The 22,415-nt window shown below is 39.5% G+C and overlaps 1 protein-coding gene across 1 annotated transcript in view; it reads left to right on the forward strand.

Moving 5' to 3' along the window:
- The window catches only part of LOC124556050 (liprin-alpha-1), a 406,425-nt gene that overhangs the window by 233,291 nt on the left and 150,719 nt on the right, over nucleotides 1-22,415 (forward strand). Inside the window, exons 9-11 of the mRNA XM_047130083.1 lie at nucleotides 2,878-3,015; nucleotides 19,485-19,641; nucleotides 21,034-21,155. Coding sequence (XP_046986039.1) covers nucleotides 2,878-3,015; nucleotides 19,485-19,641; nucleotides 21,034-21,155 — 417 coding nt within the window. The remainder of the gene's footprint in view (nucleotides 1-2,877; nucleotides 3,016-19,484; nucleotides 19,642-21,033; nucleotides 21,156-22,415) is intronic.

Here is a 22,415-nt window from a genome sequence, read left to right on the forward strand (position 1 = left end):
TCCCCAGTTCGTTTGACAAACAGGTTTCAGGCGTTATCTGTGGGTGATGAAGTCTCCGAGCCAGATGCAGTCATCTACCCTGTTCCAGAGGAAGCTTCTCGGCCCAAAAGGCAGTTGGTCACCTATAGCAGTGTTGTTGGATTGGGGTGTATCCAAATGACACCTGGAGACATTGTACAGACAATGGCAGAGGATGTTGCCACTATCAGCCAGGATCCAGTGTTCTGTCATTACTGTGAGGCTGGTGAGCTGCACTTACCATCCAGTGGCAGCTTCTCATGGTGCATCAGGGGTGTCAGCTCTTGCTACTTCCTATTCCCCAGCATACTATACTGTTGATCGTCCAACTATGGAACACCTCTTTACAAAATATTCATGGGTAATGAGGCCATTTGTGATCTGTGCAAAATGTATTCTGGAGTCCCTTGGTGTGGGGCATGTATGGCTCAGATCTGGGGTTTCTACTGACTACCACCCTGCTTACAGCTGAGGCCCAGAGTAATTTTAGATTTTATGCTGTACAGGAGAGACTGCACTCTGCTTCTGTTTTTAATGCAACATTTTTCGACATTTTAAATGGGCACCACAACTATGTAGCTGTCTTCACAGATGGGTCTAAACAGGGGAACTCTGTTGGTTGCTTTGTTGTTTTCCCAGATTGTGTCCTCAAGATTCAATTGCCTCCAGAGTTCACTGTACTTGATGCTGAACTGTCCACAATCTTGAGGGCACTGGAGCAGATGAGGTGTGCCTTGCCTGTTAAATTCCTTGTTTGTTCCAACTCCCTGAGTGCCCTTCAGTGTCTGCAAACTTTGTACCCAGATGATAAAACTGTTCAGGATATCAGAGATGGCCTCATCTAGCTGCAATGTCTGGAAAAGGAGGTGTCCTTCTGCTGGGTACCAGGGCGCATGATATTGCAGAGAATGAAAAGAGGGATGTAGTTACCAAGGAGGCATGTCTTGATCCTTGATTAGTTCAGTGTGACATCCCTCGGCAGGCTCTTGTCTGACTGTTGAGGTACAGAGTCATATGCCAAAGGGAAGAAGAGCGTCTGGAAATGCCTGATAATAAGCTGTCTCTAGTAAAGCTCACTACACAGCTGTGGTGTACCTCCTTTTGGCCATGAAGATGGGGTGAAGTCATGCTTATTTGTCTTTGCAAAGGCCACAGTCCTCTGGCACATGACTTCTTGTTCTGGTGAGTGGATCCTCCAGTGTGTGGTTCTTGTGGCATATAGGTAACTGTGTGTCACATTTTACTAGAGTGTGTTTTATTTTCAGACCGGAGGGCAGCAGCAGAGTTACCCTCTCTTTTAAGTGACATTGAAATGAATTTTGTCAGAGTTTTAAGATTTTGTCTGGTGTACAACCTGTTTCAAAAAAATTTTGGGAGATGTGTTAACAAGGCTCACCTATATTTTTTGTAAGTGGTCAGCCAGTCACATTTCTGCTGTGCTTTTATTATAGCTTTTCTGTATGTTTTAATCCCAGTAATAGTATCTTTCTCTATTATCCATTTTATTAAAGCCTATGAGATAGAGTGATTGTGTGACTCAACATGATTGGGTGGAACTCATTGAGTGTTATTGGAAGTCATTGAGTGTCATTTTATAGGTTTCCTTCTCACTGTTTAACAACAATTTTAGACATTTTATCCACATTCGTTTCTTTTAATGTGTGTAGGGGTGCTTATAACCTTGGTGTTGAGTGCCTGTAAGTTACATACACTCTCTCTCTCTCTCTCTCTCTCTCTCTCTCTCTCTCTCTCTCTCTCTCTCTCCACACCTCCACAAACCGCAGTGTATGTTGCAAAAAGTTCTACATGTACCAGTATAGTGTCCTCCATTTCACACTCAATTCATGATTGATGCATGGGAACAACTACTGTCAATAGATATCTGTATGAGCTAGAATCTCTGATTTTACCACCATAATTAGTTCATGGCAAGTTGGTGATGGGAATTAATTAATATGTTACTTGACTCTTGTTTGACCTTGCATTCCCAGACTTTTGACTGTAAACCTGTCAATGAGATGGAACTTCTGAGTATATTGATTAAATGCAGCATAGAGATAGTTTGGAAAAATCATATTTGTGCCATCAGCTGTTCAATTTTATGTTTATTCTCTACTGGTTTTTATTGTTACAATAATCTTCAAGGAGAAAAATGTTTTACATCAATGGGTCAACCATACATTTCCATCATACATGAACAACACAAATGTAAAACATGTATAATTGTCATAATAGTCTGTCTTAACACAGTCCATATTAACACACTGTACCATGGCACAATTACAGTAATGCACATTTGGTGATAACTCCACACTTAGTAAGTGACCAGTCATTATTAAGTGTGGAGTTATCACCAAACATGCACTACTGTAACTGTGAAAAGGCACAGTGTATTTATATGGACTGTGTTAAGAAAGCCTATTATGACAATTATATATGTTTTACATTTGTATGGTGCATACTTGGTGGAGATATATGGATGATCCATTGATTTACGATGTTTTCTCCTTGAAGATGATTGTAACTATCAAAACCAGTAGAGAATAAACATAAAATTTACAGCTGATGGCAAAAATATGCTTTTTCCAAATTATTTAACCACTGTAGACAATCACCTATGAAAAGCAGATAGTTGTGGTTCACTTGTTTTGTATGGCAGTACCACTAATCCATTGATGCAGCAAACCCAAAATGTTGTTACAATATAAAGTGTCTGAAGTAGCTTACCTCCTCAAAAAATGTTCCACTCATACACACACACACACACACACACACACACACACACACACGCGCGCGCGCATGTATGAAATATTCTCAACTTATTTTGAAAAAAAATAAATCAATTCTCTGTGTTAACAGTTGCAAGAGGAGAAGATAAATGCCATCCAGGAGAAACTGGAGCTCTCTGAACAGAAACTTGCACAATTTGCAAAGCTACCAGAGATGGAGGAAGAACTGAAACAAAGAATGGAGGCGCTGACCCAGGTGAGGGTGCAGGTACGCTCCCCACCACAGACCACTCTGCAGCCTGCTGTCCATATAGTGCCCTTGTGTACTGTTTTGTTCTTTGTAAAAAAAAAAAAGTTAAAATATAATTATTGTTGTTGCTAGACACTTCATTCAGTTTCATTTTGATTACCATTAGTGCACGTAGTTGTATTTTGAAATTTTCATTGTTATGTTTCGTAATTTCATACATAATGAATTCCCCATTTTAACATTAGAAAATGGCTCTAAGGAAGTGTCACAATTTACTTCCTAAACATACATAGTAAGTTCAGATTTTAGACCAAATTTTTAAAAGTCGTAATTCTGTTTATGGGGAAAAAAATTCCCAGAAATTGTTTTGAGGTCCGCAGAGGAAATAATTAAATAATCTGACACACAAATAATAAGTGTGACTTTTTTGTATTTATACAGTAATGTTATGAAATTTAAAAAAGTGTGGGTAAACTCTCTAGAAACTGCTGAATATATGTCACTCAACACACCAGAAACAAAGCAATTCTCATGAGTGGCAAACTCTGTCAGGTGATTACTTGAAAGCAACCTACTACCGAATCATTATATTTGTTTGTTTAAAATAGCTTGACAAATTGAACTGTCAGGTGGGTGATGTTTCAGTCAGAGCAGGCATAGTGTAATCTTCAAATTCTGGATAGCAGTTTCAGATTGACTAACTTTAAATTTCCTAAAACTGCTCTCTACCTGAATTTTGATTGCATGGTAGACCTGTCTGTTATTCTAATTTATGCACAAGGAACTGATTTGGAATATAAAATGTTTCATGGTATATATGATTGGTATCAATACACAACTTAACTTTTTAGCCTTGCTGTTGTGTGTAAAAATCACAAATTTGCCATATTTACAGCACCTCGTAATAATGTAACTTAAAATTCTTAATTGCCATTGAAATTTGGCCTAAAACATCAGTTAGTAATTGCTGATACAAATACATAATAATAATTTTTGTTCTCATTATTTATGTGGAAGAAGCACATACTGATGTACTAACAGTGCAATAAAATGAAACGTAGTGTCTCTCTGAAAGGGTAACTTTTATTTGCTTGTGTCTTAGAAAAAAGTTTAGGTATTTTACCAGCACCATGCACTTTATCTAGATGTATGATATTTTGAGTCACTTTACATCTAATTTGTCTTTACTTCTTTGTTTTTCAGTCCAAAACTTGCTGTAGTTTGTAATTATGAATGTCTGTGTTATTCTGTATAATTCTTGCATGTTTCCAATATACATCTTATTTACCCAGTTGCTTAAGTCACATTTTCACCAAGTTCTTAATTGTAGAGTGAAAGTAATTAACGTCTATTTGTGTACATTCTGTTAGTGCTAAGCAGTGTTATTGCCACTATAACACAACCATTAAATTTTGGAGCACAAATACGTGTACTTTGGAAGCCAGTATTGCAGAAACTGTATGACAGGCCAGAAGAAGTAGTCCTTTATGAGACTATTACAAAAATAATTTAGGTAATGCGTATGTTACATTGATACAATTTATGATAAATTTTATGATGTGGATCACATCATTTGTACAGTAGTTAACATGCTGGACATTTATGAGCATGAATTGACTGTCTACTTCTGCTCAGTAATTGCAATATTAATTAGAAGCAATTGCCGAAGGGGGGGGGGGGGGGGGAAACTTTCGTTCACACACAAACACTCATGCTCTTTATTAAATATTTTCCTTGTATCAAAGAATTTTTATGACTGTGTACTTCACTTATTTCTGAAGTGAAGCTAATATTCACTGAAGAGTATATTAGAGAATTACTTCTTTTAGTATTGTATTTGTCACTGTCACTATTAATCTCACTTTAACATGGATTATTGACAAAACATTTGTCATAGTGTTCATCAGTGTTTTATGAAGCCTGTGGTGTAAACATGTTTTCAAGTCTCTAATCTGACTTATCTTTGATTTTGATTTTTGGGAACTGTAGCATTCTTTTCTTATACAGTAATAGAAATTACTGTTAGTTCCAATGTACTATATTCCTGCCATTTTAGAAGATAATCCTTTGTTGTAAGATATATTTTTGGAATGATTGAGTTAGATTAACATACACTGAAGTGCCAAAGACATTGGTATAGGCATGCATATTCAAATACAGAGATATGTAGACATGCAGAAGATGGCACTGTGGTCGGAAACTCCTATGTAGGACAACAAGTGCCTGACACAGTTGTTATATTGGTTACTGCTGCTACAGTGGCCCCCGGTAGCTGAGTGGTCAGCGCGACAGACTGTCAATCCTAAGGGCCCGGGTTCGATTCCCGGCTGGGTCGGAGATTTTCTCTGCTCAGGGATTGGGTGTTGTGTTGTCCTAATCATCATCATTCCATCCCCATCGACGTGCAAGTTGCCGAAGTGGCATCAAATCGAAAGACTTGCACCAGGCGAGCGGTCTACCCGACGGGAGGCCCTCGTCACACGACATTTCATTTCATTTTCATCAAGATTTAAGTGACTTTGAATGTGGTGCTGTAGTCGGTGCACAAGCAATGGGACCCATCATCTCTGAGGTAGTGATGAAGTGGGGATTTTCCCATACGACAAGTGTACCGTGAATATCAGGAATCCAATAAAACATCAGATCTCTCATATCGCTGGGGCTGGAAAAAGATCCTGCAAGAATGGGACCAACAATGACTGAAGAGAATCGTTCAATGTGACAGGGGTGCAACCCTTCTGCAAATTGCTGCAAATTTCAATGGTGGACCATCAGCAAGCATTAGTGTGCGAACCAATGAACAAAATATCATTGATATGGGCTTTCAGAGCCGAAGGCCCACTTACGTATCATTAATGACTGCATGACGCAAAGCTTTACCCCTCACCTGGGCCTGTCAACACGAACATTGGACTGTTCTGGAAACATGTTGCCTGGTCGGACAAATCTCATTTCAAATTGTATTGAGCGGATGGATGTGTACAAGTATGGAGACATCATCGTGAATCCATGGACCCTGCATGTCAGCAGAAGAATGTTCAAGCTGGTGGACAGTCTGTAATGGTGTGGGGTTGTGCTGTTGGAGTGATGTGGGACCCCTTATATGTCTAGACATGACTCTGGCAGGTGACACGTACATAAGCATTCTGTCTGATCACGTACATCCATTCATGTCCATTGTGCATTCTGATGGACTTGGGCAATTGCAGCAGGACAATGTGACACCCCCACACATCCAGAATTGCTACAGAGTGGCTTCAGGAATACACTGAGTTTAAACACTTCTACTGGTCACCAAACTCCCCAGACATGGACATTATTGAGCGTATCAGGGATGATTTGGAATGTGTTGTTCAGAAGAGATTGCCACCTCCCTTGTACTCTTACGGATTTATGGACATCCCTGTAGGATTCATAGTGTCACTTCCTTCCAGCACTACTTCAGACATTAGTCGAGTCCATGCCATGTCATGTTGCAGCACTTCTGCGTGCTCACGGGGGTCCTACACAATATTAGGCAGGTGTACCAGTTTCTTTGGCTCTTCAGTGTATTTTGTATATCCTTTCTCTTGCTTCTCCAAATAACTCTGCTGAAACTCCACAAACAAAGAGGATGCACTGAAATTTCTCTTATCAATTTTGTGATTCTGCTGATATGAGTTAACTTATAATGTTACTACAGTTCAAAATCTGATGCCTTTACACACGTAATAGTCCAGTCAACAAAAGAAAATTGGGTGAAAAATTGGTGTAGTCACAAATTTTTGAGCAGTTGTAGCAGGAAGGGTCATTAACAATGTACTGAAAATTCTGACCAGTGGTGTGTGTGTGTGTGTGTGTGTGTGGGGTTGGGGAGCAGGTGGGGAGGGGGGGGGCATTTTAAGGTCACTCTTTTATGTTTTTCGTGAATAACTCGGAAACAGCTGTTTTTAGCAAAAATTTTTCCCAGTACACAGTTAAACTGCATTAAATTTCCTATAAAAATGGTCCCATTCATTTTTTTCTCAAGGACTAATTGTATCTGTGTAGCGGGGGATGAAAAAATTGCAGATTATAAAAAACATTGTGTTAATGGTATAAAATTATCAGAATGTATGTACCACATCTAAGTGCATTAGAGCTGTATTAAGGAATAGAGTTTGTTCCATGGATGTAACAGGGTGGAGGGGCAGGGATGTACGAGAGGGTGGTAGGTCCAGGATTGTTTTCATGCACACCCTCCTTCATAGGCCTGCAAACTGTAGATCGAGCAGGTAATTTCCGACTCTATCTACCACATTATGTCACAAGAAGCAATTACAAGGTGTTTCACAAAGATATACTGACCATCTGCAATGTGCCTTATAAATCACTGGTGACACAGTGCATAGGCCTGCTCATGGCACGTTTATTTCTGCAAAATGCATGTATGGAATGGAGATTCACAGAACCTGCATAAATCTCTTCACACTGTTGTACATTGCTAGTGGGAAATTGATTCTTAGTCATCCTGTTCACCAGCAGTAGTCTTCTTCAGGGAAGCGTGACTTCCTTCACCACTGACACTGCTCATTTTTCAGTTTAAAGACATACTATAACTTCCCAGCATTTTCTGTCCACTTCTCTTCTGTGAATAGACAAAATAACTTCACTGAGAACGTGTTTTTATAGTTGAGTTACTTTCAGTTCATTACATGAGTACTTCGTTCCAGTTGGTAAGTGAGCTTTTATATAAAATTCATTCGTATAAACAGTGACCGAGTAGCATTTAATTTTTAAGTGTGATGAGAGTGACTTACGTAGTTTTGGTGGGTAAGGGACTGGATTGGTAATTGTAACACCTCACTGATGTACATTATTGATAGCGTATTGTAAAGCTGTGCAATTTTGTCGCAGTCACATGGTTGTGAATTAATGAATGTCCACAAAGTTATTGTATTTATCTCATCATTAATTTTGTTGTTATTGTGTTACTTGTAGGTAACATAAATATTTTCCATTCAGAAATTGCTGGCACTTGTAGAATGGGTTGCACCAGGTAGAGCTACTTACTACAAATCAATGGTGTACCTTCTCATATGGGTGTGCATGTGCCCTTTGGAATGGTACTGGTTTGTGTTCAAGTCCAGAACAGTAATCTGCTGGGATGCTTTGCGTGACTCAGTTTGAAATATCTGAAGTTCTGTACTTCTGTTGTAGAGGGAGACAATGTAAGCCTCTGGGCTTCTTCAGATGTTGGGATAGCTGGGGTGATGCCTTTGATACCCCCATGCTGTGAAAAATATTCTAGACAGTGATAACGAAGACAATGAAATCAACATTGTCGAATACATGACAGTGTGTTACACTCGGGACAGGCTCTTCATTGCGTTAAGTAGTTGATAGATCCAGCTGCTGAGCTTTTTGGTGCTTTTTACATAATAGCTCTCATAAAAACTGCAAATAAGTACTCACTTAATTAACTGACAATAACTCCACTGTATAAATACAAGCTCAGTGAAGTTATTTTGTTGTCTGCTCACACAATAGAACTGGACAGGAAATGCTGGGGAGGTACAGTCTGTCTGTAAATCAAAAAGTGAGCAGCGCTCTTGGTGGGCAAAGCTGCCTTCCTGGGGAGAACACTACATCTGCTGTACTGAATGTTCTCTCTACTAATGTGCAATAGTATGCAGAGATTTACATATATTCTGCCCATATGCTTTTCTTGCATTAGTGTTATTAGTAACTCACATCTTCTCTCCATATAGCGTTAATGCATTTTGAAAAAAATAAACAACCCCTGGGCATGTCTGTGCACTGCATTGCCAGTTATTCATAAGGCACACTATGGAAGGTCAGTATAACTTTGTGAAACACACTGTAGTTGCCTCTCATGACATAGAGGGGTGGACTCCCTTCCACAGTGTTACACCCACAGAACACAATTTATCCCTTAATACAGCTCTACTTCACTTCAACACAGTACACACATTTAATTTTATAAAAGTATAGTTGCTACTCACCAAATAGCAGAGATGCTGAGTCGCAGGTCGCAGGTAGGTGCAACAAAGAGACTGTCACACAATAAGCTTCTGGCCAACAAGGCCTTTGTCAAAAATAGATATCTCTCTCTCTCTCTCTCTCTCTCTCTCTCTCTCTCACACACACACACACACACACACACACACACACACACACACACACACGTGTGCAAACGCAACTCACACAAACAAGTCCACAGCTGCTGACAGCTGAAGCCACATTCATAATATTGTTACATTCCATCTTGGTTTTTCCATTGTTTGACACATTTAATTTTAGTTTTTAACCCACTTCATGTAGAGGTAAACATTAATTTTACAATTTAAACCAATGTTTTTAATATACCACAATTTTTTCATCCCTTGAAATGCAGAAACCATTAGCCCTAGAGAAAAAAATGAATAGCATCTTTTTTTAGGAAATTTAATATAGCTTCATTGTGTACTGAGGAACATTTTTATTAGAAGCTGCTATTTTCAAGTTAGGCAACAAAAATATAAAAATGTGACCTGTAGACAAGAGAGGGTAGTGCTGCATAGTTCTAATATCTAGAGTGACACAAACAAATTTGAAGCACCTAAACCATACAAAAAATGTCATGTATCATTAACGTTCGGAATAAGAGGCAGTTTGCATTGACAGCTAGACTGTTGTATACTTCATTCTTATGAAGGTGACTAGCACAGGAAAATAAATCAGTAGTTCATGTTACATTACAGATGACTTCTATCAGTTGTGTCTTTAATTACACAGTAATTACTAGTTTTATTTAGACAGAATTGAAGTGAAGTGATAAACGGTCCCAGCCATTGCTTGGATTATTATGCTGCATACTGAGCATACTTAAAGCAATTTGTAAATTATGCCAATACATACTGATAGTCCACAAATGACTGAAATTTGAGAATACATTTATCCTGATAAACCTCAAATGACATGAATTAATGATATCTTCTGTACGCTTTTATTTGAAGCAAACTTGATTGTTTTCCAGTCCCCTATTGTGCATGATTTCTTGAGTCTATATCTACATTTACATCCATACTCTGCAGACTATCATGAAGTGCATGGCAGAGGGTGCGTCCCACTGTACCAGTTATTAGGGTCTCTTCCCGTTCCATCCATGTATGAAGCATGGAAAGCAGGATTGTTTAAATGCATCTGTGCATGCTGTAGTGATTCTGGTTTTATCCCAATGATCTTTATATAAGCAGCACATAAGGGGTTGTAGTATTTTCAGGGAATCATTATCTAAAGCCAGTTCTTGAAACTTTGTTAGTAGACTCTCTCAGGATAATTCATGTGTCTTCAAGAGTCAGCCGGTTCAGTTTCTTCAGCATCTCTTTAACACTTTCTCTTGAGTCAGACAAACCTGTGACCATTCATGATGCCCTTCCCTGTATATGTTCAGTATCCCTTGTTAGTCCTGTTTGGTATGGGTCCCACGTACTTCAGCAATATTCCAGAATGAGTCATGCAAGTGATTTGTAAGCAATCTCATTTGTAAACTTACTGCAATTTCTCAGTGTTGTACCAATAAACAGAAGTTATCACCTGCTTAACCAAGTTGAAGAAGACTTGAAATTAGCAACATTTACCTCAATTGTGATTTGAGGGCCCAGTCTCTTAGATCTCCATCAGTAATGTTGCATTGGCTCTCAAGAGCAGCTCTACATAGTTAGTATCTCAAAACAACTTCTCTAAAAAACTGTTGTTCATGTTATTTGTTCAAGTTTAGGGATGTTCCTTGGTTGTTATTTGCGTTTGTGTGTGTGTGTGTGTGTGTGTGTGTGTGTGTGTGTGTGTGTGTGTTTGCGATTTTCATTTTGGAGTGTATTTATTACTTTGTGTAAGTCTTTCTTCTATTTATTCAGATCTTGATCGCATTTTACAAAGCAAAACTGGGTTTGCATACTGATTAACATAAAGCATTAAACACATTGAATATTAATTCAGTTTTATCTCCATTGTGCTGCTACAAAAGCCACTGGTGATTTCTGTGGGTATTAAATGAGTCACAAATTTGAGTGACTGCAGACAGTTGTTTGAGAGAAACTTATCAATGAAAACTGAAATTTGCTTTACAATTTGCCAGACACGTCTTTGACCTGGAATCTTAATGACTGCAGTAGAATTGTCTCCAATGATGAGCCCTGCTTCAAATTGCACCCCAGTGGCCAGCAAAGACGTCTGGAGATGCACCAAACAGTAGTGGGATACCAGCCTGAAAGTCGCCTGCCATATTGCCCGACAACCAGGAGTGGTGGTCTGGGGTGCCATTTCTGTTAATAACATGATCCCTTTGGTTGTCATCTACATCTACAGCTGCATCTACGTCCACATGCATACTCCACAAACCATTGTATGGTGCATGGCAGAGGGTACCCTGTACTACTACTACTACTACTACTACTACTACTACTCGTTTCCTTTGCTGTTCCACTTGCAGATAAAGTGAGGGAAAAACAACTGTCCATATGCCTCCATGTGAGCCCTTATTTCTTGTATCTTATCTTCATGGTCCTTACGCGAATTGTATGTTGTTGGTAGTAGGATCATTCTGCAATCAGCTTCAAATGCCAGTTCTCTAAATTTTCTCAATAGTGTTCCTTGAAAAGAACATCGTCTTCCCTCCAGGGATTCCCATTTGAGTTTCTGAAGCATTTCCATAACACTTGAATGTTGTTCAAACATACAGGTAATGAATCTAGCCGCCTGCCTCTGAATTGCTTCAATGTCTTCTTTAAATTTGATCTGGTGTAGATCCCAAACACCTGAGCTGTGCTCGAGAACTTGGCAGAAAATCCTAAAAAATTTTGGTCTTATGTCAAAGCGGTAGGTGGATCAAAACAAAATGTCCAGACACTTTGTGACCAAAATGGTACTGAAACAGAGGATGACAGACTAAAGACCGAAATACTAAATGCCTTTTTCCAAAGCTGTTCCACAGAGAAAGACTGCACTTCAGTTCCTTCTCTAGACTGTCGCACAGATGACAAAATGGTAGATATCGAAACAGATGACAGAGGGATAGAAAAACAATTAAAGTCGCTCAAAAGAGGAAAGGCCGCTGGACCTGATGGGATACCAGTTCGATTTTACACAGAGTACGCAAAGGAACTTGCCCCCCTTCTTGCAGCAGTGTACCATAGGTCTCTAGAAGAGCGTAGTGTTCCAAAGGACTGGAAAAGGGCACAGGTCATCCCCGTTTTCAAGAAGGGACGTCGAACAGATGTGCAGAACTATAGACCAATATCTGTAATGTCGATCAGTTGTAGAATTTTGGAACATGTATTATGTTCGAGTATAATGACTTTTCTGGAGACTAGAAATCTACTCTGTAGGAATCAGCATGGCTTTCAAAAAAGACGATCGTGTGAAACCCAGCTCGCGCTATTCGTCCACGAGACTCAGAGGGCCATAGACACGGGTTCCCAGGTAGCTGCCGTGTTTCTTGTCTTCCGCAAGGCATTCAATACAGTTCCCCACAGTCGTTTAATGAACAAAGTAAGAGCATATGGACTATCAGACCAATTGTGTGATTGGATTGAAGAGTTCCTAGATAACAGAACACTGCGTGTCATTCTCAATGGAGAGAAGTCTTCCGAAGTAAGTGTGATTTCAGGTGTGCCACAGGGGAATGTCGTAGGACCATTGGTATTCACAGTATACATAAATGACCTTGTGGATAACATCGGAAGTTCACTGAGGCTTTTTGCAAATGGTGCTGTAGTATATCGAGAGGTTGTAACAATAGAAAATTGTACTGAATTGCAGGAGGATCTGCAACAAATTGACACATGGTGCAGGGAATGGCAATTGAATCTCAATGTAGACAAGTGTAATGTGCTGCAAATACATCAAAAGAAAGATCCTTTATCATTTAGCTGTAATATAGCAGGTCAGCAGCTGGAAGCAGTTAATTCCATAAATTATCGGGGAGTAGGCATTAGGTGTGATTTAAAATGGAATGATCATATAAAGTAGATCGTCAGTAAAGCAGATGCCAGACTGAGATTCATTGGAAGAATCCTAAGGAAATACAATCCGAAAACAAAGGAAGTAGGTTACAGTACACTTGTTCGCCCACTGCTTGAATATTGCTCACCAGTGTGGGATCCGTACCAGATAGGGTTGATAGAAGATATAGAGAAGATGCAACAGAGAGCAGCGTGCTTTGTTACAGGATCATTTAGTAATCTTGAAAGCTTTATGGAGATGATAGATAAACTCCAGTGGAAGACTCTGCAGGAGAGACGCTCAGTAGTTCGGTACGGGCTTTTGTTGAAGTTTCGAGAACATACCTTCACTGAGGAGTCAAGCAGTATATTGCTCCCTCCTACGTGTATCTCGCAAAGAGACCATGAGGATATAATCAGAGAGATTAGAGCCCACACAGAGGCATACCAACAATCTTTCTTTCCACTAACAATACGAGACTGGAATAGAAGAGAGAACCGATAGAGGTACTCAAAGTACCCTCTGCCACCCACCATCAGATGGTTTGTGGAGCGTGGATGTAGATGTAGAGAATAGCTTTCACTAGTGTCCTATGTGTGGTCTCCTGAACAGATGAACCACACTTTTCCAAAATTCTTCCAATAAATCAAAGTTAACCATCTGCCTTCCCTACCGAAATCCTCATATGCTTGTTCCATTTCATATTGCTTTGCAATGTTATGCCCAGATATTTAAATGATGTGACTGTCAGACGGGAGCTCACTACTAATGCTGTATCCGAACATTATGGGCTTTTTTTTCGTGCTCATCCACATTAACGTACATTTTTCCATGTTTAGAGCCAGCTGCCATTCATCACACCAACTAGAAGCTTTGTCCAAGTCATCTTGTCTCATCCTACAATCGCTCTTCTTTGACACCTTCCCATACACCGCAGCATTAGCAACAACCAACCAGCCGTTGAGGATAGCGTGCTACTTTGTATTACTTACGAAGTCTCCGAGCCAATCACGTAACTGGGAACCTACTCCATATGGTTGTACCTTCATTAACAAACTGCAGTGGGTTACCATGTCAAATGCTTTTCAGAAATACAGAAGTATGGAATCTGCCTGTTTCCTTTCATCCATAGTCCACAGTATATTGTGGGAGAATAGGTCAAGCTGAGTTTCACATTAGTGATGTTTTCTAAAACCATGCTGATTCTTGGATATAAGCTTTTTGGTCTCTAAGAAATTTATTATATTCAAACTCAAAATATGTTCTAGTATTCTACAGCCAACCGATGTGGAGGATATTGGTCTGTAATTTTGTGAGTCCATTCTTTTACTCTTCTTATGTACAGGAATCGTCTCTGCTTTTTTCGAATCACTTGGGCTATGCACTGGTGAGCAATTCATGATAAATGCAAGCTAAGTAAGAGGCCAGTGCTGTAGAGTACTCTTTGTAAAACTAAATTGGGGTTCCATATGGACCTGACAGCTTATTTGTTTCCAGCTTTTTCAGTTGTTTCTTTACACCAAGGATCCTTCTACTGTGTCATTCATACGGGACTCTGTGTGGTGGTCAAATGATGGTAGGCTTGTAAAATTTTTCTGCATCAATAATTTCTTAAATGTCAAATTTAAAACTTAAGCTTTTGTTTTGCTATCTTCAACTGTCACGCCAGACTGGTCAACGAGTGTCTGGATGAAAGTCTTAAACCCGGCTAGCGATTTTACTTACATTGTATGTGGCACCCTTAACAAGACAGTGGTATGCCAATGATCTTCTCTGCTCTGTTTTTGTTACCATTACAGGCAAACCATCCTGAGTTTAAACTTCAGCAAGATAGTGCCCTCCCACACATGGCAAAAGTTTCTGCTCCTTGTCTTCGTGCTTGCCAAACCTTACCTTGGTCAGAAGGCTCACTGGATCTCTCCCTAATTGAGAACATTTGGAGTGTTATGGGCAAGACCCTCCTACTGTCTTGGGATTTTGATGATTTAATGAATCAGTTGGACAGAATTTGGGGTGATATCCCTCAGGTGGACATCCAAAAACTCTGTCAGTCAATGCGGAACCAAATAACTGCTTGCATTATGGGCATAGGTGGACCCACACGTTACTAACGTGATCAATTTGTGAAGCACGCATCTGCCGATTTCTGCCCCATTCAGATAATTCCTTCATGGGGCGCCGTATTTTATTTTATTTATTTTATTTTTTTGAAGTGTATTTCTGTCCTGAAATAAAGTTTTGTTATTTTACTCTCTGCCTCTTCGTACAACTGACAGGCAATATTTTTTTGCAGCATCCAAAAACCTTGTCTACATCTGCATCTATGTTGATGCTCCACAAGCCACTTTTCAGTACATGGGTGAGGGCACTTTGTGTACCTCTGTCTCTTCTACCCTCTCCTATTCTAGTCACGATTAGGTCACTTAAAGAATGATTGACAGTAAGCCTTGATGTGGGCTTGAATCTCTCTAATTTAATCTTTGTCATCTTTTCATAAGATATACATAGCAATATATTTGTTAATGTGTTGAGTAATCAATTGTTATGCTGGTTATTCACATCATTCTCGCATGGTATTTTGAGGGTGTGACTCACTGTCTTCTTCAGGTACTCCCTGATGCTGTCTCAAGGAGCAACTGAAGAAGACAGTGAGTCATGCTGTCGAAATCGTAAAATCAACTGGCAGAAGGCACAATTATCCAACATGTCAACATATGGCAGAGATAGCCTAAAGAATTACAGTATATCTGTTCAATTTTCTGAAAATGTATTCTCTCTTGGAATTTTAACAGTAGATCACACTGTGATGTGGAGCAACTCTCTTTCAGTGTCTGCCTCTGGAGCTGGTTGATCATTCTTGTGATGCTTTTGTACTTTTTAACTGAATCTGTAACGAAACTTGCTGCACTTCTGTGGAACTTTTCTATGTCCTCTATCAGTCCTATCTGGTACAGATCCTACACTGATGAGCAGTATTCAAATATTGGTCAAACAACCATTTTTTAGAGTATTTCCTTCATTGATAGACTGCACTTCTGAGGATTCTTCAAGTGAATCTCTGTATGGCATTGCCACGTTCACGATTAATTTTAATGTGGTCATTCCATTTCAAATCACTCCATACACATACTCCTAGTTATTTTATGGAATTAACTGCTTCTGTTGATAGTTCACAATTGTGTAATTGTACACTAAGGATCTTTTTGTCTATATATTATCAAAAATTACATTTGTTTATGTTGAGTGTCAATTTCCACTCCCTGCACCAAGCATAGATTGTCTGGTAATTGTGTTTTGTGGCCTCTCTGTACTGAACAACAACATGTGCAGAAAGCCTCATGGAACTTTTAACATTTTCTACAAGGTAATTTATATATATTGTCAAAAGTAATTGTCCTATAAAATTCCCCTGGAGCACATCTGAAGTTATTTTTACATCTGAATGCTTCTTTCCATCGAGAATGATAGGGTGTGATCTGCTTGCTAAAAACTCTTCAAGCCAGTCACACAGTTGGTGTGATATTCCATATGCCCTAATTTAGTTCACTAGGCAGCAGTGCCTATAGTTTTGTACTTCTGTTCAATTACCCTTATTGAAAATGAGAAAAGCAAATGCTTTTTTCCAGTCATCAGGAACACTTCTCTTTTCCATAGACTTAAAGTATACTGATGCCAGAAGAGGTCAATGTTCTTTCTCTTACTCTATGTAGAATCATATTGGTATCTCGTCAGGTCCAGTGGCCTTCCCTCTGTTGAGTGATTTCAGTTGCTTTTCTATCCTACGATCACTTATTTCGATATCAGCCATTTTGTTGTTCATCCGATGATGTAAAAGAGGCACCGCAGTGCGCTGTTCCTCTGTGAAACAGTTTGAAAAACGGTGTTTCTTATTTTGGCTTTTTCTGTCATCCTCCATTTCACTGCCATTACAGTCACAGTCTGGATACATGGCTTCGGTCTGTTTAGAGATTTAACATAAGACCAAAACTTCTTAGGATTCTCTGTTAAGTCTGTAGATAGATTTTACTTTTGGATTCATTGAACGGTTCATGCACATCTCTCCTTACAAAAATATGGTATTGAACAGTACTTTTTCTTTCTGCCAATTGAAATATGGTCATGGTTAATCTCCTGCCAGCCTGTCTACTTCACTTATGTATCTGTTGTATTTACAAGTTACTGCCAGTTTGGGAACATTTTTTTCTTGGAACAAATATCTTGTTCCACACTTGACTGGGGTTTCCCCCAAGCAAATTCGAGATGAGTGAAACTACAATGTTTTCCACCCATTTTCCAACAAAATACTATCTTCTTCTTTGATATTTCTTCAAAATGTTCCACGTTCAGTGTCCTCATTTGCTAAGGAGCTACAGTGTGCAGTCTTTTGGAATTCCATTGTCCCTTACTCTCCAGTTCTCCAGATACAACCTCCTTTCAAGTGCTTGAGAAAATCACAGCTGCTGGAGAAAATGGCTGTAACTTATGTTGTAAACTTAATATGTTTTATGTGATAGTTTGTCTAGAAGGGGAATGGTAGGAATGTTTCCTTATCAAAAATTGTATCATATTCTGGGTTCATTGCTGGTGTAATGTTCCATCAGCCGGCTTCAAAATTTATCAAGTATCTCACTAGACCTTATATCCAAACATTATGTGTTTCCCACTTTTAAACTGCTTGCAAATATATGGGCCGAAATATTTCACCATGGACTCATCTTAGTATAGCTATTCACATAAAATAAAATGGTTCATAAATTGAGTCTTGGAATGATTTATATGTGGGGATTTTGAAAAATTTGTCATTGTGGGAAAAATAGATAATCTTTCATGTGAAATATATGTCGATAAATAAAAGCCTGTCTCTCTGCATACACACATACACTAATATATTCTTCATGTTAGGTTTAGACCTCCAGTAACTTCTTTTTTCCCCCAAAACATTGTAACTTGAGAGAATAAGGCTGTCTTGTGTATCATTAATCTCCTCTGGAGAACCATTCTTATTATTTTCATTCTTTGATAGGGCACATTTTTTGCTTTCTCTAATGAAAGGAGTAAATAATTCATCTGTGATAAGTTCAAAAATTTTCATGGAAGTCCTTTTTTTTCCGCCCCCCCCCCCCCCCCCCCCCCCCACCAGACCTGTCTCAGGGAAACATTCGTCTTTGTTTTTGGAATCAGTCAATCAATTCCTTGTTCCTTTTTGTGGAATATCTACTGAAATCATATATTGTGCTTCCCATACAAATAATGTATGACAAAACTGCTTCAGCTTCACTCACCAACTGCTTGGAAGGTCAATTATCCAAAAGCCCTCATCTCTCGTCAGCCCACTGCCTTCATCAGTGTGTTCACCGACGGAGGGTGGAGTGTTGAAAATAGCATTTTATGTACTGTTCCATGAATGTTACTCTTCAGTTTGGTGAACTGTTTCCACTCCAGATCGGTCATCTTTAAATACAATTTTTTGCATGTTCCTGCAGATGTGCATGCATGGCTGAATGAATATTACATTGCAATTTGAAATAACACATGCACTCCAATATCACATTTATCTGCCGACAGCGGGCGAGTGACTTTCAAGTAAAATGTCACCCCTCTACGGGAATGTACATTATGGATGTACAAGTACAGGTTGTAGACACATTTGATGACATATAGAAATTTGGGTCTGGCCATGAGTCGTGCTCGGATAGCCAAATGATGAGGTGAGAGGTTGCAATGTGTTTCATAATGGCTGTAGTTGCCATGCATGTCTGAACGAACATTGCATCGTAATTTGCAATAACACAGGCATTGCAACATCACAAAAGTTATTTAGTACTGTTTGTTACAGACCGTATGCATTGTAACGTAGCCTTGTGACATCAGTGGCAGAGATGTCACTTTAGCTCTTGTATGTCACAAGAGTATGGTTTATATAGTGGTTTGTCTGTCATAACCAGTTTTCTGACAGTTTCTCTAAATTGCTTTAGACAAATGCTAGAATGGTTCTCCCTCACATACATTGCCAATTCATCTCTTCCTCAGGAGTGATAAAATGCTCGATCTCTGAAGATTATATTGTTTGAGTGTTGTTGAGCATTAAAATAAAAAATCTCTGCCCATTTGATACTTGAACGTAGAAATGGCAGTTTCACTACTTCATCACTGATTAGCATAGTAGTAATCCAGTCATCTATCTTAGTATATTTGAATTCCAAGACAGGGAAACGTGTTGATGAGTTCAACAGTGAATGTTATTATGTAAGGTGCATCAATTGCTATTGTGCTGCCAGCTGCACGAGTCCATCTGGAGTGACAACTGAAAAACTGTGCCAGAGCAAGGACTTGAACATAGATTTCCTGCTTTTTGCAAAAATTCAGATTAATGTTTTGGTTCTGGCTCAAATTTTCAATTGTCACTTCAGGTGAATGTCAGTATAGTTACTGCAGTAAGTAGCAGGTGATCTTAGTAAAAGCTAATATTATTATGTGATGGATGCTGCTACAATTCTGTAACACATTTTAAATTTTGTTCTCAGGCTCAAGAGAGGCACGGGTCAGCGGAGGACAGAATTCAGCGCTTAGAGGCCCAATTAGAGGAGAAAAATGCTGAGCTGTTGCGGTTAAACCAAAGGCTTAAAATGAACGAAGAACACAATACAAGGCTATCATCAACTGTGGACAAATTGTTATCAGGTGATCCAGTTTCACTTCTAAATTATTATAATAATAATAATTATTATTATTAGTGTTGTTGTTGTTGTTGTTGTTGTTGTTGGTGGTGGTGGTGGTGGTGGTGGTGGTGGTGGTAATGTTATTATTATATTATTATCATTGTTATTGGTTAATTGATTCATTGGCATCATGTCGGATAATATTGTGGAAGCTGCACAGTATTTCAAGACAGCTGCTTGTCATCTTCAGGTGCTTACTAACACGTTGCTGCAGTTTCTCACCAATATATACACTGACTCACTAGAAAAGCGCAGGTGCCAAGGGGGTGGGGCTATAACATCATCGTAGACAAATCATAGAGTATAGCGACATCCAGTGCCGGCGAAATGGGCCATGGTCTTCACAGTCGCACTGCAGGAAAAGCTTGGCCGCAAATCGTGGCCCAGCACATTTGTGGACGTAGTGTTGGTGTCCAGTTTAACTGTGCAGACTCCAATTCCCCATCTTTGCTGACTCAGATTTGCTCATCTATAGCTGATGATGGCTTAGTACTGCCAGTGCTGGTTCCCATGCCTTGCTGAACTGAAATCCTATGTCTCTATTACGCAGGTCATTACTTATACATACTTTGACTGCTTCTTTAAAGATTGAGTCCAAGTACATGGAAGTGGACAAAAGGATTATTGTCTGTCCATAGTTCGTGCTATGTGTCATGGCAAGACAGTGTTCAGCAACAGCAGACTTTCCTGGCTGACACAATGTGGTGTGACGTGTTCAGTGAATCTATGCTTAACAGTGTGGCACGTCTGGGCAATGTATACATTGTGCAGCTTCCACAACATTATCCGACTTCATGCCCGTGAACCAATGAAGCGGAATGAGATTTTCACTCTGCAGCGGAGTGTGCACTGATATGAAACTTTCTGGCAGATTAAAACTGTGTGCCCGACCGAGACTCGAACTCGGGACCTTTGCCTTTCGCGGGCAAGTGCTCTACCAACTGAGCTACCGAAGCACGACTCACGCCCGGTCCTCACAGTTTTACTTATGCCAGTATCTCGTCTCCTACCTTCCAAACTTTACAGAAGCTCTCCTGCGAACCTTGCAGAACTAGCACTCCTGAAAGAAAGAATATTGCGGAGACATGGCTTAGCCACAGCCTGGGGGATGTTTCCAGAATGAGATTTTCACTCTGCAGCGGAGTGTGCACTGATATGAAACTTCCTGGCAGATTAAAACTGTGTGCCCGACCGAGGCAAAGGTCCCGAGTTGGAGTCTGTATGGTGGATAAAACTGCTGTAGGAAATTTAAAAAAATTAATATTAAAAGTTTTGTATTACTATATTATATATATTGTATTACTGTATTATGAATGAAGTGGTGCTAAATGTGTAACTGAAGTGTTTGTTTTAGAATCAAATGAAAGGCTTCAAGTACACCTGAAGGAAAGGATGCATGCTCTAGAAGAGAAAAATGCTCTCACTCAGGAACTGGAAAAAACCCGAAAAGTTGCAGAGGACCTCCAGGGAGAAAAGGTGTGTTACATAATTTTGGCATATATTGAAAAATTTATTTTTTTCATTTGTTTTTGTGTGATCATGAAAGAGAGAGTGAGTGTGAGTGCGAGTGGGGTTGTGTGTGTGTGTGAGGGGGGGGGGGGGGGGGGGGTTACGTCTGCATACATACTTGGCAAGCCACTGCATGCTACATGGTGAAGGGTACTATGTACCACTACTAGTCACTTGCAAATAGAATGAGGGAAAAATGGTTGTCTATATGTCTCTGTATGAGTGCTAATTTTCCTTTTCTTTGTGGGCCTTATGCGAAATGTACGCCAGCAGCAGTACAGTTGTTGTGCAGGCAGCATCAGATGCTGGTTCCCTAATTTTTCTCAATAGTGCCTTGTGAAAAGAACGTCTTCCCTCCATGGATTAACATTGCAGTTTGTGAAGTATCTCTGTAATACTTGCACAATGATCGAACGTACTGGTAACAAATCTAAAAGCATACCTCTAAATTGCTTCATTGTCATCTTTTTAATTCAATCTGGTGGTGATCCCACACACTCAAACAGTGCTCAAGAATGAGTAACTTTTGCGCTTTATATGCAGTCTCTTTTGTGGATGAGCTACACTTTCTTAAAATTCTCTCAATCAACCGAAGTCAACCATTCGCCGTCTCTCTGTCATCCTCATGTGCTCATTCCATTTCATATTGCTTTGCAACAATATGCTTGATGTTTAATCGACTTGAATATGTCAGGCAGCTTATTACTAATGCTGCATTCTAATGCTACAGGGTTGTTTTTCCTACTCATCTGCATTAACTTACATTTTTCTGTATTTAGAGCTAGCTAACATCTGTCACACTAACTAGAAGTTCCATAAGTCATCTTGTATGTGCCCCGTCACTTAATGGCATTTTCCCATACACCACAATTTCATCAACAAATGGCTATAAATTGCATCTCATCCTGTCCATCAGTCATTTATGTATGTAGAGAATAAGACCAGTTCTCTCTCACTTCCCTGGGGCACTCCTGACAATACCCTTGTCTCTGTTGAACACTTGTTACCAAATACAGTGTACTGGGTTGTATTAGTTGAGAAGTCATCAAGCCACTCGCATATCTGGTAACCTATTCCGTATGCTCAGACCTTCATTAACAGTGTGCAGTGGGGCACTATGTCAAAGGCTTTCAAGAAATCTTAGGTATATGGAATCTAGCTGTTGCCATCCATCTGTGATTCACAGGGTATCATGTGAGGAAAGGGCAGGCTGCGTTTCACATGAGC

Source organism: Schistocerca americana, chromosome X (genome assembly GCF_021461395.2).
Source record: "Schistocerca americana isolate TAMUIC-IGC-003095 chromosome X, iqSchAmer2.1, whole genome shotgun sequence".
NCBI lineage: Eukaryota > Metazoa > Arthropoda > Insecta > Orthoptera > Acrididae > Schistocerca > Schistocerca americana.